Here is a 19,649-nt window from a genome sequence, read left to right as displayed (position 1 = left end):
CATGGCTCGTTAAAACTCGCATTCCAGGAATATTCTATTTACCGCAATAGCGATAATGGCGCATGCCTGAGAGCCTGGTTGTCAGGGGTCGCACCTCGGAGATTCCAGGCCGACGGGCTGCACTCTCCACTCCGGCAGCTGGCTGTCTGCGGCTCGCTAAGCTCGACTCAGCCACTAAACCTTGTGTCAGCAGGCTCTTCCCGAGGGGAACGCCACAACATGTTGAATCCCACTCGATTTGGGGGTGGAACACGCCAGGATTGGCAAAAGCCCAATCCAGTCCCCAGAATTGTCAAATAAAATCATCGACATGCTACTATGACCCGCCTCTCAACCTGTCATCTCAGACAAGTTATGTTTTCAGTCTGAAACGGACTCCGACCCACGCGCCACTACGGGTTCACTTCGACTTTAACACTAAAAAAGTATGCATGAACATACACACTCATGCCTGCACACACACACACACACACACGCACACACACACACACACACACACACACACACACACACACACACACACACACACACACGCACACACACACACACACACACACACTTGCATTCACACTGAGAGCAACATGGTTGATTGTTACTACAATTGCATCTATGTTTTGGTCTCATGCCGTGCTTTGGTTTTGCCTTTCATAGTGTTACTTACAGTACATTGTTTTGATGTGTTCTCCTATAATATACATAGTATCCTGCATTATCCTATCCAATGAATGCTAATTAGGTAGCATTCACCGGAAAATTAACAGATAACATAAAATTGTTCTCCGACCGAGCATTGTTTTTGCCACCTTTATGTAGTCCAGGGATACTTAACTTGCTTTGCCCGCGGGCCACTTTTGCAAAGTGACTGGAGGGCCAGTTAATAAACAAACATTAATAATATTGATTTTTCTGTAGCAGATTGCCTATAGTTTTATGGGGAGTATAGTCTGACAATGTTAATGTTTAAGATTTTTAAAGTCAATCTCCCACATGGATACATGGATCAGTGCTCTATACACTCTACCATGAACACACATAGCATCAATCTGAACCACCAAGCACAATGCAAACAAATCAACAAATCAACAAATCAATAATCAGAGCCACAATGGAAACACTGGGAAATGCAATATAAATCAGCTTTGGAGGTACAATGACAACCACTCACAAAAGAAAAATGTCCTTTACAGGCAAGTCTGAATAGTCAACCAAACCAGATATTATTCACCAAAAATAGAATGGAATAAAAGAGAGTATTTAAAATAAATAAATTGTATGTATATATATATATACTGTATATATATATATATGTATATATATATATATATATATATATATATATATATGCTCACGGGCCAGACGCCGCCCGTCGGCACAAATTTAATATCTCTGTAGTCTTTCAAATAAAAGTTGTGGGAAGCTTTGAAAGGCTGTAATCAACTTTTGGTCCATTTTGTTCTTGCCAAGCAGAACTCTTCAGCCCAAGAAAAGGCCAACGAGCAGTAACTATGTGAGAAGCAAAACTGCTCAAACTTTATATCCAGTTGGCTGTGAAAAGTTCATCCGGGACCAACTTCGCTTGGCCGGCAAAGCTTGTTTACCGTCAACAAACTGGCTGAGTTTCTAGTCATTCAGCTCTGTGGAAGTGAATGGGCTTCTGCTGACTTGTCGATGATGTTGCTCGCAGCATGGACACATGGTCAGACTCACAAAGTAGGGGTACTCAATGCTTTCAGCACGGGACACAGGTTAGACATTTAGGCTCTCATACTCAAGCCAAAACGGATGAAAACACGTTACGTGGAGACCCACTTAACATAAGCCTTGACCCATTCTCAGGCCCAGCCCATCAAACCAGGGGCTCAAAGTCACTGAAGCAAAGCTTGATTTTGGCAGTTGTTTCAACTGTCCCATAGGGATCTATTAAGCCCATAACAGATCCCACTTGGCTGCCCTCTCCTGATCCCACGGAGCCCAAACCACCTGTGGCTCTTAATAAAAATACACACCTAGAAGCTTGGTCTGGAAACCACCGTGTGCTATTTTGATACTTCAGTCAATCTGTGGTGGTCTTTAACAGTCTTTAACTGAGTATACTATGAGCAGACTGTTCGCTTTACGAGGAAGTGGCTCTCACAAGAATTCACATAAACTGTTAATGGCCCATTCAGTATTTGTTAACCAGTGTCGTGCAAAGCTAACGGTAGGGGGCAAGACGCTAATCTTTGTTGGCGTGCTGTTGTTCCATTGGCAAAGAAGAATGGCATGGCACTCATGAAATCCTTCCATCTAAACTTTGAAAATGAGCTTTATGTTATAGTAATGCTATAAGTAACACATGAGCTTTAAGTTATAGTGATGCTATAATAAGAGAAGATTCTCCTGGGTGCCGGCGCAATCCTGTTTACGTCTTTTCCTAATAGAGAGGCAAAGTGTACGTCACTTCCTGCTTCAGCACTGGACCAGAGATTTTCTTCCGCAATTTATTTTCCCATAGACATTTCGTAAAATGCCTTTAAAAATAGTTTGACTTGGTCAAACCAAACGGTTTAAGAAGCCTCTATGGAGAAATGAATGAGGAATTCACTTCCTCAGGTCACATGGGTAACTCTATACATGCTGTAGATGTAGAAGTAGAACAAAGCCTGTGATAGGCTGGCGGCTGATTAGTGAACAGAATCTCTTCCTGTCAGTGAGTGTAGCCACATTGCAGCAGTGGTGGAGCAAGCATTCAGTAACAGGAGGTAACAAGGAGCAAATTCTATGCATTTTCTCTATATTATACTTCAACATGTGTTGAACGAGGAGTAAATTGCCATTCTATGCATTTTTCTATCCACCTTATTTTTGGTGGCCATTTTGCCTTACGTTAACTATGGGTTCTATTTCCGGTGTAACCAATTTAGATAACCCCCCAGCCCCCGACACAAAAAAAACGTCTATGAGGATTTTACCCTTTTACAGCAGAGCCATTCTGCTCTACAGCCGTGTCGTTCGGGTGCTGGGATAACGTAATGCATTGTGGGTAGTCGGCTACTAACTGTGGCTAATGTTAGCGGCTAGCTAGCTATGTTACATGGCAGTAAAACGCCACCAAATTGATTTAACTTTTAACCATTTCGAGTAACACACATTTCGAGTTTCCATACGGACGTCCAGCGTTGGTTAGTTGTTTATAACGTGACTATATTTATAACTTTTATAACGGACTCCAGCTTCCGGTTTATAATTCGGGTCTGCAGCCAGAGTATAACAAAGGAAATGGCAAGCGCCAACAATGAGTCACGTTAAACCGGACCTTGTACCCACGATTCTTTTTTTACAGTGGGGCATTCAAAAATAAGGTGGATATGATCATTTTATATTTGACCTCAATTTTGTGTTTCAGGGCCACATTGGTATCACGGGACTTCGCGGAGCTATAGGACAGCAAGGCCTGCCTGTAAGTCTGCTCTCTGCTGTCATACTGGACAGTTTGAGCTGTCCTTTTGGTACATGTAGTGCTCTGCTCTCTGCTGTCATACTGGACAGTTTGAGCTGTCCTTTTGGTACATGTAGTGCTCTGCTCTCTGCTGTCATACTGGACAGTTTGAGCTGTCCTTTTGGTACATGTAGTGCTCTGGGTGCTGAGTTCCTTCATCTTGTATGGCCACTGAAGCCCATTCATGTCATTTGAGAAATACTTCATCAGAAATAAGAAGGTTTTCCTCAAAATGTAATGATTGTAAAAGTAATATTTCCATCATTCATCGCAATATGGATGGATCAGTTTTAGACCTGAATGTTAATGTGTGTGTGTGTGTGTCTGTCTGTGTGTGTGCGTGCGTGTGTTTGTGTGTGTGTGTGTTTGTTTTTTTGTGTGTGTGTGTGTGTGTGTGTGTGTGTGCGTGCGTGTGCGTGCGTGCGTGTGTGTTTGTGTGTGTGTGTGTGTGTCTGTGTGTGTGCGTGCGTGTGCGTGTGCGTGCATGCGTGCGTGCATGCGTGCGTGCGTGTGCGTGCGTTTGTGTGCGTGTGCGTGTGCCTTCATACATGCTTACATTGTATGTCTTTGTTCTTGTGTTGTTCAGGGAACACCAGGGCTCCCTGGAGAACCGGGCCCAAAGGGAGAGTGGGGACCGCCGGTGAGCCTCCGCCTCATTCGACTGTGAAGCCCCAAAGCGAGCGTATCAGACCAGACATCCACACCGCCGTGGATGGAGCAGTTTGCTTAGTCGTGTGAAACTTTGTCTTTTCCTTTCAAATAGGATAGATGTTTTCAGCATCACAGGCTGATCTGTTTGATATAGACGCTGGACTCTGAACAAAGCCAGTAAACGTGTTAACAAACACAGGCCTTATCCTTCATTGCCGGCAGGTTTTCGATTCCGTTTGGTCGTGCTTATTATTTGACACCCTGAGCAAAGAAAAATCCCTCTTGTCACCTCAGCTGCCAGAATGAAAGACCAACCACAGACGTTTGGCCAGAACCGCATTTTTCTTTAATTCCAGTACCAGATGAACATGCCAGTACAGAGATGTTGGCCTACGGTGTATTTAGCAGTTGGGCCTGTCCTCTAGGCTTGATGCTTTTCTCATGCTCCGCCATAGTGGAAGATCATGAAAGGAAGGAGCTCCATGTTTTGATGACCACCCAGAACGCCAGATTCCAGCTCCTTCAGTTGTCTGTGTTTTTTGTGCTTTGATCTGTGAATTCATCATAGCGTGCAGCTTCACCGTGGAATCTGGAACACTGGCATCAGAGCACATCTCTTTGGGGAAGGGGGTGGGTGATATGCTGTCCTGCACCGAGCAGTTTTGCTCTCTGAGCTGCCGACTGCTTTTGAGCTACAGCTAGTTTTTGATTATGTTTTTGAGTCTTTATTATATAACTGAAACGTCGGGTTCCACGATCAGATGCCGTGGACTTGCTCCAGCATGTCTACAGCCTGTTTGCACAACCCCTCACAGGAGAGAGGTACATTGTACAAAGAAGACTATGGAAATATTTTTGATGAATTTATTTGTCTTGGCTCAGAAGATCCTACTGAGCATGTGTTTACATACAGGGCCATCTATTCAGAAACATCACTAAGGTATTGAACAGTCTGCCAGAAAGCGATGAGAACTGTTGTGGTCTATGTCTGTTTTAGATGTAAAGCTCCGGTAAAGCATTCGTAGAACGATCCATCAGTGTGTGCATGCTGCTTTTGGGAATAGGGCCTGAATGTACATACATAACTTATATCAGCACTTGTGCAAATATTCCTTCTGATTGACTGCTAGATTTATTTATTTATTAAGAAAAACACTGAAAGAATAGCTCTGATTTGTCATATTTGGCAAGTGGCCATGTTATGAGCAGGATAATATACGGCAGCATGTGCTGTTTCCTGCCTTCATGTCATCCAATATATATCCATAACACCTCATTGTGTTTTAACACAACAACATTGCTAGGTGTTAAATATACACGATGTGTGTGTGTGTGTGTTTCTTTGACGGTATCTCTGCACTGTGTACACATGTCAAAAGAGAGTTTTTCATAAGACACATTAGGCTTGGTCCTTCCAAAATTTCCACTCCACATTGAGGGGGGGGGGTGCTGAGGTATGTAACCTTGTGTGTTTTTGTGAATTATATCTGTGTGTGTGTGTGTGTGTGTGTGTGTGTGTGTGTGTGTACATACGTGTGTGTACGCAGGGCTCAATGGCACAGAAAGGAGCGAGGGGGCTGAGTGGAACACCTGGCGTTGAAGTGAGTATCACACACATCATGGAGAGAAGCTCGCGTAGCGATACAATACTGTAGATAGCACTTTGGACTGTGATTGGGTGTGTTACATGCAGCTCAGTGTGGGGACAGCTGAGTACTGTTGGCATGGTAAATGGTAAATGGCCTGCATTTATATAGCGCTTTTATCCAAAGCGCTTTACAATCAGTAGATAGTCTACATTCACCCATTCATACACCAATGGCGGCAGGCTACCACGCACCCATCGGGAGCAAGGAGGGTTAAGTGTCTTGCCCAAGGACACAACGACAGCAGCTGGGAGGGAGCGGGGATCGAACCGCCAACCCTTGCGTCATTGGCTGACCCGCTCTACCTCCTGAGCTAAAGCCGCCCCGCAGCCGGCATCACCAAAGTGCTGTTTTTTTGCACAACAAAGATGTCTGCAAAATGCAAAAAAGTGAAGCTCTCACAGATGACCACTTAAACTATGAGACCATTTACACCTGGCGCTAACATGCATTTTCTGTGTTTTATCACTTGAAATGCCAGGTGTAAACACCCCCAAAACGCATTGAAGAAGGATTGCAATCTGATCGGCCAAACCACCTCCGGAGGTGGTCAGGGATGCATTGTGTACACATTGAACACAAGTGTAAATGCAATGTGTCCTCTCAATCTGGATACACCAACTTTATGTGATAAAATACAATCTGATTGCAGAAACCACATGTTAACGCCAGGTGTAAATGGCCTCAATATGTCAAGTCGGTAAATGGCATTTATATAGCGCTTTTATCCAAAGCGCTTTACAATGAATTCACCCATTCACACACCGATGGCGGCAAGCTGCCACACCATCGGGAGCAATGTGGGGTTCAGTGTCTTGCCCAAGGACGCTTTGACATGCGGACTGGAGGAGGCGGGAATTGAACCACCGACCTCTTTTATCCAAAGCGATTATTGGACGACCCACTCTACCTCCTGAGCTACAGCCGCCCCTAAGTGATGGGAGTTTTAAGAACAAACCAGCAGACCTGTCAAATATTTGCACCATATTTGAACTACATCAGTTAATTTACTGTATTTCCCCACAAGACACGTAAAAAGCCTCAAAGTGAATATGACACTTTCAAGAAACGCTGAATAAAGCACTCAACACTTTGTCAAGCGTAAAGAAAGTCTCACTCTCAACTCACAACCTGCATTTTTACAACACAGATCTACTCCAGTAAGAAGCCTCTGTCAGTGTCAGACCTGCCTCAAATAACACTTGGACTTCATTCTCAATGTTTTATTTGAACCTGCTTGGAAAGCCAGATGGATGGGCTTTAGTGCATCAGGATATTGCATTGCCCTACTTGGTCAACTGCACCCATCTGGTCATTTAATGGGTACAACTAAAAGTGTTGGCAAACATTATTTGGCCAGGGTCTGGTCAGGAATGCATCTTTTTATTGCACTCTTTATTATCCATAGTGGGAATTTGAGAGGAAGACTGAGGGTAGAAAGCTGATCTTAAAAGAATAGTGCTACCCGAATCATGGTTAATGCCATCAATCCCCAATGGACTGACTTGATATTTGGAGTATGTGAGATTTGATTATCTGGTCATTTTTCTCACCACAAAGGCAAGCGTGACATTGTAGTTCTTGAAATTTCCCAGGGCCCAACTGGTTCTCCTGGACCTACAGGAATGGAGGGATACCCAGGGCAGGACGGTACCCCGGGACTGACCGGCTTACAAGGGTTCCCAGGAAAACGAGGACGACAGGTAGGTGCTCAACACTGTCACTTTCATATTCACAACAATGTATAGTTGAGGATATGCATGTATGGGACTATATATCCTTATTGTGCACTTAATGCAAAGGTAATAAGGAAGATCATGAGCAAGTTCAATTAAATGGTTCCCTTACATTTTAATTGACAGCCAATTAGCCAGGGAGACACAGGTGTTTTGTTGTTGCCCTCACTCAAAAGATTCCCTACCTGCCACACTGCAGGTAGGTCATAGTCAGGAGTGGAATGTGCAGTTACTGCTATGTTAGTTTCCACACTTCATTTAAACTGGTTAAACACACACACACACACACACACACACACACACACACACAGAAAAAAATACAACTACTACACACTACTACCCCTAAAAACCTTTTCTCACTCAGCACCGTAAATGTAGGTCACAGGAGGACTCAGGGGATGGACTTGCATAACTGAACTTTCAAAAGGACAGGTCCTTTACTGTGTGCTGAGTCTCCATGGCAGACGTGTGCTCGGTATTGGAAGGATTTAAGGATCTGATAAGGACCTTCTTTTCACCTTCTTACCGCAAATCCCTCTGGCTTGATCCCCCCATTCACTCAACAAGCATACATGAGCTTTAATCTCCAACGCACTGAATGATGGATGGACGGACTGAATCAAGTCCACACCCTGAAGAAAGCTGTGTGAATATTATTACAGTAATTGGACTTCGGCACCATCAGCCAAAGACAAGGATCGTCCGTCCAGTGGTCCACATATCAGAAGTAAAACACACTATTGAAGCCAGAGTCTTACTGCCTGCACTTGTGGCCCATTTAACCCATTGATACCTGATGCAGCATTTGCGTGTACTGTATATCCCTCATTTGTGTGTGTATCCCTTTAAGACCGCGAACCGCGTCACGCTTTTAACCAGCAGCTTTGTGAATGCCCGGTCCCTTCCTTCGCCTCTGCACTTCAGACGTGAGGCTGAAAATGACTGGTCATTAAATGCCTTGTTTGACTTGATTGGTGTTTACTGGTCTCAGCTCAGTGGGACTCTTTATACCACGTGTGCACTGCGCAGGTGTTTACTGGTCTCAGCTCAGTGGGACTCTTTATACCACGTGTGCACTGCGCAGGTGTTTACTGGTCTCAGCTCAGTGGGACTCTTTATACCACGTGTGCACTGTGCAGGTGTTTACTGGTCTCAGCTCAGTGGGACTCTTTATACCACGGGTGCACTGTGCAGGTGTTTACTGGTCTCAGCTCAGTGGGACTCTTTATACCACGTGTGCACTGTGCAGGTGTTTACTGGTCTCAGCTCAGTGGGACTCTTTATACCACGGGTGCACTGTGCAGGTGTTTACTGGTCTCAGCTCAGTGGGACTCTTTATACCACGGGTGCAGCAACAGTTGATCTGGGTTTCATGCATGGATGTTCCCTGGCCTCCTTAGCCAGACGCAGAGCCCGGGGAGGCCAAGTCCCTTCTGTCTGCCTTCCAGTTACATAATGCTGACCACGTGTGAAAACATCTCATTTTGGGGACTGATGTGTTTGTACACGGATTCAAATTGTATACGGTCCCTCGCAGCAGTGGCGTGCCTGAACAAGTTGGTGCCCTAGGCAAGATTTTTGCTGGCATTCTTGCTGCGCATCTCTGCTGCTGGAGTCAGTCAGTGGAGTGAGCATCAAAACAAACTGACGTCATGTCACCGCTAAAACTGCTGCCTGCAGTGCAGGCTCAGAATCGCCCTTCCCCCACTCTGGAAAAAGCTCCGAGCAGGTAGAAGGGGGCGCGGCCGCGCAGGGGGTGGGGTGGTATGGATTAGGGACCATGGTGAAAGTGCTGCAGCCCAGGCAGCCAGAAAGCCAGAATTAGAAAAATGATTTCACTATTATTTAAAGACTTAAGACGTTGTTGTGCTTATTTTTTGTCTACTATTGCAAAATAATAGTAGGCCTATTATCATGAAAAAGTATTTTTTTTTGTTACCCTCTCTGGCGCCCCTAACGGCTCAAGCGCCCCTAGCATTTGCCTAGTTCGCCTAATGGACGGCACGCCACTGCCTCGCAGGCTGAGCGAGTTTGAGAGAGTTTGGCCGTACGAAATTCATTCAATGTCCTTGTGTGATTTCATAAATGCATGGCTGCCAGTTTGACAATGAGGCTTTTTTTCCCCCTTCCCGAGATGGCACCAATTTTAGGTCCAGTAGCCCAATGTAGCTGGGATGCTCTTTTCCAGCAGAGACAAGGCTCTCGCAGCAGGAGAACCTGGCTGATTTCACGCTACATACTTCTATGGTGGGAAACACAGTATGACTTCCATCAGAGGAGTCCCAGCAGAGCCATCATCATTCCTCTTGGTCCATGCAAAGTCGTCATCATCATTCCCATAATGATTGTCAATTATCCTCTTCCTCATTGTCTTCCTCCGTCCCTGTCCCATATCCGTTTGTGCTCACGTCCTGTAGCCAGTTGGATGTATAAGCACAGGAGAACGCAGGAGGAAATACAGTAGAGGTCAGGATCTGAAATGGAACTGGACAGTGTCTCAAGCGTATGGCCGCTGGTTCCAGTTGAAGCCGCACAGCAGGTGTTTTTGTTGGAGGCTGTTGCTGTTTGGGAGTCAGCCATCCCAAAGAGGAAGCATGGCCATACTCTGAGATCACAAGATGGATTGCGACTCGGCGAAGACCGAATTGATAAATTGACTCGAGGCAGCAGCCAAACACACTGACTGCTGGTGAGTTTGTCTAATCTATAAGCCACCTTGGCATGCAAACAACCAGCCTTTGAGGTTCTGTTACATAATTCCAAATATTTGGCGGGTGATGTAGTTATGATGGTTTAACATTTTGAATCTGCCAACTGCCATGGCCAGCCGATGAAAAAGTTGGTTTCCCACCTCAGCGGAGAACCAGAAGCTTCTAGACTTAGTATTTGTCTACCAGACCTGCAGGATCATTAAGGCCATCATGCTAGATACGTAGATAGATAGATAGATAGATAGATATTAGATACTGTAGATAGATAGATAGATAGATAGATATTAGATACTGTAGATAGATAGATAGATAGATAGAGACATACATACACACACACACACACACACACACACACACACACACACACACACACACACAAACATTACAACCAAGAGCATAACCCGTAAAAGCATAATTAAACAATTATTTCCAACATGGGTCCTCAACATGATGAAAAAATAGATTAGAAAATGTAAATCGCTGTCCTTCATTCTGTCTCCCTTCTGAAGTTGCATTGATGCTATAACTGAGTCCAAATGTCTCCCATGGCTTCTCGAATAGCATCTGTCACAGTGAACTTTACTGATGTGCGTGTATGTGCGTGTGTGCGTGTGTGTGTTTTTGCTCACCGTGTGTGTGTGAGCCTGTGTGTGTGAAGGTGAGGACACCAGGTCAGTCTTAATTAAATCTCTTGGGTGATCTTATTAAGCCTTCTCTTATGCAACAGCTCCCCAGCAGCCGTGGGTTCAACTCAACAAACGTACAGCGGTGTAATTCCAAACCGCTTCCTGACGATCGGGGGGGATTATTTTTTCACGACTTATCCGTTCCCCCTCTCGGCGATCTCGGAACAGAAGCCGTACGTGCGAGCGAAGCAGCGGCGGCCCACTGGATCTGTTATTGCAATATGGCTCCCTCCCTCCCTCCCCTCCCCTCTGCCTCTCCGTCTCCGCAGCGCTGATGGAGCAGGAAGCGCTTGTGGTCTGCGGTGGGAGAGAGAGAGAGAGAGCACCTCAGTGACAGCAGGCAGCGGAGTTTAGGGCCGCACTTTAGCAGCACATTGTCAAGAAATATTAGCAGCGGGAGAGGCCAGCAGTGCGGTTCGCAGCTCTAACTATCTGACAGGTTTACGTGTTACGTTTTAATGTATGTTAAAGCCATTTGAAATAACACACGGAATGGCTTTAAAATGTATGGATTAATTTACTGTCGTGGTCTATTCTATACCACTGTTTTGCCAGCTGTTTTTTTTTAGAGCTACTGTACACGCTTAGTACACAAAAAAGTACTGTGCACAAATACAAATATGTGCAAATACAATGGATTGTACGCAGTAATGTAGTTATAAATGACACGGTGGGTAAACTGTGACCTCCAGTCAGTGATGATCATAAGGCAAACAATCACCAATAACAAAAAATACTTTAAAGCATTACTTCATGAATTTTTCTTTTCTTTGAAAGATTTATATTACTTTGAACTGGGTATGCAAAATGGTCATATTTTTGCACTCTTTTTCATGAGCAAAAACCCTTACAGGGGCATCGGGTTAGTGTAGAGGTCAAAATACTCGCCTACCGCCTCGGAGACCCGGGTTCAGTTCTTCCGGCTTCGTCAGACGTTCCTGCAAACACGATTGCCAGTGTTTGCGGGTGGGGTAGGAGTCCTGTTTGCTGCACTAGCACTAGCTCCTTTTCGGGTGGCGTGCCTTCTTCAGCGGGGAGGGGAACTGGGGGGAATAACGTGATCCTCCCTCACACTACGTCCTCCTGGTGAAACTTCTCGCTGTCAGGTGAAAAGAAGCGGCTGGTGGCCACACATGTATCAGAAGAAGCAGGTGCTAGTCTACAACTCGCCCCAGATCGATTTGACATTTAGAATTGTTCAAAGTGAAAATTCCAACCCTGGCGTGTGTTTGTGTGTTTGTTCAGGGTCAGAGAGGCTTGCTGGGACAGGAGGGATTTGGTGGACGTCCAGGACCCAGGGGAGAGCTTGGACTTCCTGGACCACCTGGAGAGACAGGACCGCCTGGTCAGAAGGTAACACCCAGGAGAGCAGTCCAATCACATTGTGTAATCTGGTCAGAAGGTAACACCCAGGAGAGCAGTCAGATCAGAAGTGACTTAATGTAATCTGGTCAGAAGGTAACACCCAGGAGAGCAGTCAGATCAGAAGTGACTTAATGTAATCTGGTCAGAAGGTAACACCCAGGAGAGCAGTCAGATCAGAAGTGACTTAATGTAATCTGGTCAGAAGGTAACACTCAGGAGAGCAGTCAGATCAGAAGTGACTTAATGTAATCTGGTCAGAAGGTAACACCCAGGAGAGCAGTCAGATCAGAAGTGACTTAATGTAATCTGGTCAGAAGGTAACACCCAGGAGAGCAGTCAGATCAGAAGTGACTTAGTGTAATCTGGTCAGAAGGTAACACCCAGGAGAGCAGTCAGATCAGAAGTGACTTAATGTAATCTGGTCAGAAGGTAACACCCAGGAGAGCAGTCAGATCAGAAGTGACTTAATGTAATCTGGTCAGAAGGTAACACCCAGGAGAGCAGTCAGATCAGAAGTGACTTAGTGTAATCTGGTCAGAAGGTAACACCCAGGAGAGCAGTCAGATCAGAAGTGACTTAATGTAATCTGGTCAGAAGGTAACACCCAGGAGAGCAGTCAGATCAGAAGTGACTTAATGTAATCTGGTCAGAAGGTAACACCCAGGAGAGCAGTCAGATCAGAAGTGACTTAGTGTAATCTGGTCAGAAGGTAACACCCAGGAGAGCAGTCAGATCAGAAGTGACTTAATGTAATCTGGTCAGAAGGTAACACCCAGGAGAGCAGTCAGATCAGAAGTGACTTAATGTAATCTGGTCAGAAGGTAACACCCAGGAGAGCAGTCAGATCAGAAGTGACTTAAGCTGTTTTCACACATGCGTACAGGAACATTGCCTGTAAATCAATAACGGCTATTTCCCGGAATTTCCCTTCACACCTGAGGGATCACATGTGTACAAATAGCCGTGAAAGGACCTGTATTTTGGGGGGCGGGGAAGGGGGGGCGGCAAAACTCAGATGGTGAAATAAGTTCACTTGTCACACAATAAATCACACTCGTTTGACTTAAGAGGGCATGTATGTTGTATCCTTCACATTTGCTAACCAGTCTTTGAACTGAAATCTTTGAAGAAGTTGGGATCCCTGTCGGAGAGAAATAACCTGGTTTATCCATTCACCTGCGTCGCGTTGAAGCACTTTTTACAGACTGGCTTCGTTTGATGTGTCCGGGCTTGCCTTCGCTGTCGGCAACGTAAGCAAAATACTTCCACATTTCGCTTTGTGCATCTGCTTTCTCTACAAGCGTTGGGCGGCTTGCAAGACTCTCAGAACAAGCCGCTGCCATTTTCGCTGTGTCTGTCCTGTGTGTCGGACTGCTGCGGAGGACTGAAGGACTGGCCAGAGAGCGAGCAGAGAGGGGAGGGGGGGAAATCGGCACGCCCACACATGAAGCAGACATACCGCTCTTATCACAAGGTTACAAGTGGTCAAATGTCCGCGATGACGGGGGCGCCCTTATACCGGAAAACAACTTTCACACATGAAGGCATTACACCGCTTTCTGGTCATTTCCCGGTATAAAGCGCATGTGTGAAAACGGCTTTAGTGTAAAGGACCACCTGGTCAGAAGGTAACACCCAGGAGAGCAGTCAGATCAGAAGTGATTTAGTGTAATCTCAATGATTGCGTAGATCCTGCATTTCTTGACCAATGGCCTGTCTTGACCCAGGGGGAGCCTGGCCTGGCAGGGGAGAGAGGAGCCATGGGAATCAAAGGCATGGAGGGGGCGACAGGTGACCAGGGCAGGAAGGGAGACCCTGGACCCAAAGGACAACCAGTGAGTATATACAATACAGTAGATTACATCACACAATTACCACATTTTTGTAACCTTGGCTATTTCTGCCTGGAGTTGTGAACACGGAGGAAGTGTCTTTCAAAGGCAGAAATAAGAGAACTAAGACTTGAATGTAACACCTTGTGGAGATGCGATGAATTGGTTTCCACGTTTTGAAAGAGTTGTTCCTATTCACTGTTAACTGAGTGGTGTAAGAACATTGGAGTAGTGGTGAGTTGGGTAGTGGTCCCCAACCTTAGGGTCGCGACCCTACAGTAAGTGAGGTCGCCTGGAATTCAAATAGGGTCGCCTGATTTCTTCTTTTTTTCTTCTTCTTCTTTTTACACCACACACAATTTAAAACTACTGAAGATGATTAGGGTCACTTATTACATGGTACATGTATTCGTCCCGTGAGTTCACGGTACGGGCATCACGGTACGGCAGTGTACGGTACGTGGAGATCCACGACGAATACGCCTAATCCAGAAGGTGGCAGTAAAGCACCTAAACGAACGCTGTTTGAACGCCATTAAACGCCACAGAAGAAGACACGCGAAAACAACATGAGAAAGCCGTCCATTTTGTCAGTCACTTTAACTAACGCTATGGCGAGAGGCGAGGCATGCGAGATGCAAGAGCTTGAGGAGCCGCCACCTTCTTTTAAATCAGCGGTGTGGGAGAGTTTCGGCTTCCCAGTCGACTACAACAGCGATGGAGTGCGAGAGATTGAGCAAACAAAGACGGTGTGTCGGCGACGCGTTGTTCGGCAGTTGTTGGGTACGTCGGTGGAAACACCTCCAACATGCTAACGCATCTCAGGCGACACCAACCAGATGCACCGCTCACCGGAGACACGGTAAAGAAAACGGGACAACAACTGCTTCTCCCTGCTGCTTTTAACCATCCTCTGAATGCCGACACAAGAAGATTACAGAGGCGATTGGCGTCTAAATTTCCATGGATATGCGCCCATACGCAGTGGTAGAGCAAGCCGGCTTCAGGCATTTATTAAACGTACTCGAGCCTCGTTACAAGGTCCCATGCCGTGCACACATGAGCGGAACCGTGGTGCCACGTCTGTAACACGCGCACACGAGCAGTGATTGAGCACGGCCTGTCCACTGCACCCGCCGTTGCATTAACAACTGATGGATAGACGTCCCGTGCTACTGAAAGCTACCTCACCGTCACCGCACACTACATGGACAGTGAGTGGGAAATTAAGAATCCTGTTCTTCTAACGAGACCCGTGTATGAACAGCACACTAGCGCCCACCTAGCTGAGAAGCTACAAGAGGCAGTAGCAGAGTGGAAACGTTTTGTATTTTTGATAACTAAATGCTTTTCAACCTTGTAGCTGATTGTGACATTGTGACCGAGCCAGCAAAATACAACCTAATGCAAGAGAGTATGTTCACTGTGTGTACCGTTTACTGCTTTAAACAGGGCCATGCTGTACCAGTTTGTGACACTAGGTGGAGCACTAGTACTGCCTGTTCAAAATGAATGCCCAAGGTTCAATACAAAATGAAAATAATTTTTTGTTGTTGCTTTTTCCGCCGTTGTACCGTACCGTATTCGTACCGAACCGTGACCCCAAAACCGAGGTACGTACCGTACCGTGGCTTTTGTGTACCGTGACACCCCTAGTCACTTGTGATCTTCTTTGTTTGTTTGTTTTTTTGTTTAAAGTGATAATGTCTAAGATTTCAGTTTTGTTCTCTTGGGTGACACCTATGGCAATGAGTGGTAATTGCAGGTGAGATCCAAACAGTGTTGCATTATGTGACACTACTAATGTCCCCTTCCCAACAAGCTAGCATGACCTTCTAGTTTCATAATGACACCAGATACTTCACTCTAGCTTTCAAGTTGAGCCCAATACAGCCATTTGATTGAAATCGGGAGATTAACAGCAGAAATGACCAATTTGGGAGCACAACAGAACGGGTTAAAAATAGGGAGACTCCCGCAAAAACTCTCGCGAGTGTTATGACCGGGAGTGATATCTGACCACACCAGGAGTGATATCTGACCACACCAGGAGTGATATCTGACCACACGGGGAGTGATCTCTGACCACACCAGGACCGGAAGTGATATCTGACCACCAGTGTTGGGGGTAACTCATTACAAAAGTAACATGTTACATGTAATATATTACTTTTAGTAACTCAGTAATATAACTTATTACTTATAGGATTTCAGTAATATTATACCAGTTACTTCATCAAGTAACTCAAGTTACAAATTGAGTTACATTTTATTCAATCAAAGCACATATTTAAAAAAGATACAATAATTTCCTAATCAAACTGTGTGTTTTTATGCAAATAACCACTATAGATGACAATAACAAAGGAAAAGAATAACATTTGGAATTTTGGATTGTTTACACTTGACTTCAAGGCGGTTGAAATTTTTTCCGGGATGGTTCCGGGGCGGCGATGTCATTCTGCTGCTGCCGTTATTTTGGTCAAAGTAATGCAAATGTAGCGTAATAAGTAATGAGTTACTCTACACCGAAAGTAATATTGTAAAGTAACTTATTACTTTCAAATTAAAGTAACTATGTAGTATATTACATTTTGAAAGTAACTTGCCCAACACTGCTGACCACACCAGGAGTGATATCTGACCACACCGGGAGTGATATCTGACCACACCAGGACTGGGAGTGATATCTGACCACACCAGGACTGGGAGTGATATCTGACCACACTGGGAGTGATATCTGACCACATCGGGAGTGATATCTGACCACACCAGGACTGGGAGTGATATCTGACCACACCGGGAGTGATATCTGATCACACCGGGAGTGATATCTGACCACACCGGGAGTGACAGTTACAGCTGCCGCTCCAGCAGCAATGACAGACCTGAACTTGATCTGTCTTTCATCATTTACAATCATCATTCAGCATCAAAATGTGGCATTTCTTTGGCTGTTCTCTACGCAGCTCCCCAGGGCTGAGCTGGTAAGAAACAAACAAACAAACAAACAAACAGTGTCCACACACAGTCTTGTTAGACTAGTTTTATAGTCCATCAGTCAGGAACATTTCAGGCTCAGAATGTTTTTTTGTAATTACTTTAAGCCTTGAATACCACCCTGAGGAATGTTTCTTTTCTCTACAAAAGAGGGGCTTATAAGCTTATATACATTCCTTGATAGCCCTCTCTAAATATAGCTGTGGGGGCTTAGGTAGCCAAGCTGCGGGGGCTTAGGTAGCCAAGCTGCGGGGGCTTAGGTAGCCAAGCTGCGGGGGCTTAGGTAGCCAAGCTGCGGGGGCTTAGGTAGCCAAGCTGCGGGGGCTTAGGTAGCCAAGCTGCGGTGGGCTTAGGTAGCCAAGCTGCGGGGGCTTAGGTAGCCAAGCTGCGGTGGGGTTAGGTAGCCAAGCTGCGGTGGGGCTTAGGTAGCCAAGCTGCGGGGGCTTAGGTAGCCAAGCTGCGGGGGCTTAGGTAGCCAAGCTGCGGGGGCTTAGGTAGCCAAGCTGCGGGGGCTTAGGTAGCCAAGCTGCGGTGGGGTTAGGTAGCCAAGCTGCGGGAGCTTAGGTAGCCAAGCTGCTGGGGCTTAGGTAGCCAAGCTGCGGGGGCTTAGGTAGCCAAGCTGCGGTGGGGTTAAAATGTGCGTGTCTGATACTTTTCCACCCTGAGTAGAGTAAGAAATGATCTGGGCGAGACGAGGAATGGAAACATTTTGCCCAACGAGGCCAAGTTATGTAAGATCCTCCAGAGCTCTCCAGGGACATGAAGACGAGGTGCTCCACTTTACTTATATAACTCCTCAAAGTACCCCCCCCCCCCCCCCCCCCCGCTCCTCCACACACACACACACACACACACACACACACACACACACACACACACCTCCGCCCCTCCTCCTCCACACACACACACACACAAACACACACACACACACACACACACACACACACACACACACACACACCTCCGCCCCTCCTCCTCCACACACACACACAAACACACACACACACACACACACACACACCTCCGCCCCTCCTCCTCCACACACACACACAAACACACACACACACACACACACACACACACACCTCCGCCCCTCCTCCTCCACACACACACACACACACACACACACACACACACACACACACCTCCGCCCCTCCTCCTCCACACACACACACACACACACACACACACACCTCCGCCCCTCCTCCTCCACACACACACACACACACACACACACACACACACACACACACACCCCCGCCCCTCCTCCTCCTCCACACACACACACACACACACACACACACACACACACACACACACACACACACACACCTCCGCCCCTCCTCCTCCTGGTCTTCTCCATTGATGCTGGTGAAACAGAGAGCGGGACTCTGGCCCCCGGGTCTGATCCCTTTACGCTTTTCAGGGAATGGAGTCTCTGGGCCAAAAGCTGTTAGCCAGAAAGCAGAGCCGGCTAGAGGATGTGGATGACTGGCTGTGCAAACACAGTGTCTGCCACCCTGGACCACAGACAGAGCACAGACACAGAGGGGGCACAGACACCCAGCCCCTATATCTGCGTCTGTGCGTGCGTGCGGGCGAGTGTGCGTTGGCGTTATTGTAGACACAGACATGAAGCCTCTTGTGTGCCCTAGTTTTCTGCGCCTGCCAGTTCTTTCGCGTTGGACATGAAAATAAATGAGACAGCAACCAGACGCCTGGTGCGTCTGGACCAGACACCTGGTGCGTCTGGAACCAGACACCTGGTGCATCTGGAACCAGACACCTGGTGCGTCTGGAACCAGACACCTGGTGCATCTGGAACCAGACACCTGGTGCGTCTGGAACCAGACACCTGGTGCGTCTGGAACCAGACACCTGGTGCATCTGGAACCAGACACCTGGTGCGTCTGGAACCAGACACCTGGTGCATCTGGAACCAGACACCTGGTGCGTCTGGAACCAGACACCTGGTGCATCTGGAACCAGACACCTGGTGCGTCTGGAACCAGACACCTGGTGCGTCTGGAACCAGACACCTGGTGCGTCTGGAACCAGACACCTGGTGCGTCTGGAACCAGACACCTGGTGCGTCTGGAACCAGACACCTGGTGCATCTGGAACCAGACACCTGGTGCGTCTGGAACCAGACACCTGGTGCATCTGGAACCAGACACCTGGTGCATCTGGAACCAGACACCTGGTGCGTCTGGAACCAGACACCTGGTGCGTCTGGGGCGCTAGGATAAAACGGGACTCAATAACGGTATGGATGGTTTCATAGATCATACACACATACAGGCCCTTCTATGAAAGGTGAAGATGCTGATGTGTGGAAGCTCTGACTATTTCTATGATGTGATTGTCTTCTTTGCTTTCAGGGGGAATCTGGAGACTTGGGTGTGATTGGTTTACACGGCTTTCCAGGACCAAAGGTGAGAGGTTGTGTAGCTAAGGAAACAGGAGAGGAGAGGAAAACTAGAAATGTAGGCATGAGATGAGAGGAGGAAGAGGAGTAGAGAACGATATAACATGACAGAGGAT

At 46.6% G+C, this 19,649-nt stretch overlaps 1 protein-coding gene across 1 annotated transcript in view; it reads left to right on the top strand.

Moving 5' to 3' along the window:
* Positions 1-19,649, top strand: part of col24a1 (collagen type XXIV alpha 1 chain) — a 179,293-nt gene that overhangs the window by 147,335 nt on the left and 12,309 nt on the right. The window contains exons 44-50 of the mRNA XM_083647399.1: positions 3,386-3,439; positions 4,065-4,118; positions 5,677-5,730; positions 7,371-7,478; positions 12,154-12,261; positions 14,001-14,108; positions 19,487-19,540. Coding sequence (XP_083503525.1) covers positions 3,386-3,439; positions 4,065-4,118; positions 5,677-5,730; positions 7,371-7,478; positions 12,154-12,261; positions 14,001-14,108; positions 19,487-19,540 — 540 coding nt within the window. The remainder of the gene's footprint in view (positions 1-3,385; positions 3,440-4,064; positions 4,119-5,676; positions 5,731-7,370; positions 7,479-12,153; positions 12,262-14,000; positions 14,109-19,486; positions 19,541-19,649) is intronic.

The sequence above is a fragment of the Poromitra crassiceps genome (assembly GCF_964638095.1).
Source record: "Poromitra crassiceps genome assembly, chromosome: 12".
NCBI classification, from domain to species: domain Eukaryota; kingdom Metazoa; phylum Chordata; class Actinopteri; order Beryciformes; family Melamphaidae; genus Poromitra; species Poromitra crassiceps.
This window is presented reverse-complemented; position numbering and strand designations above follow the sequence as displayed.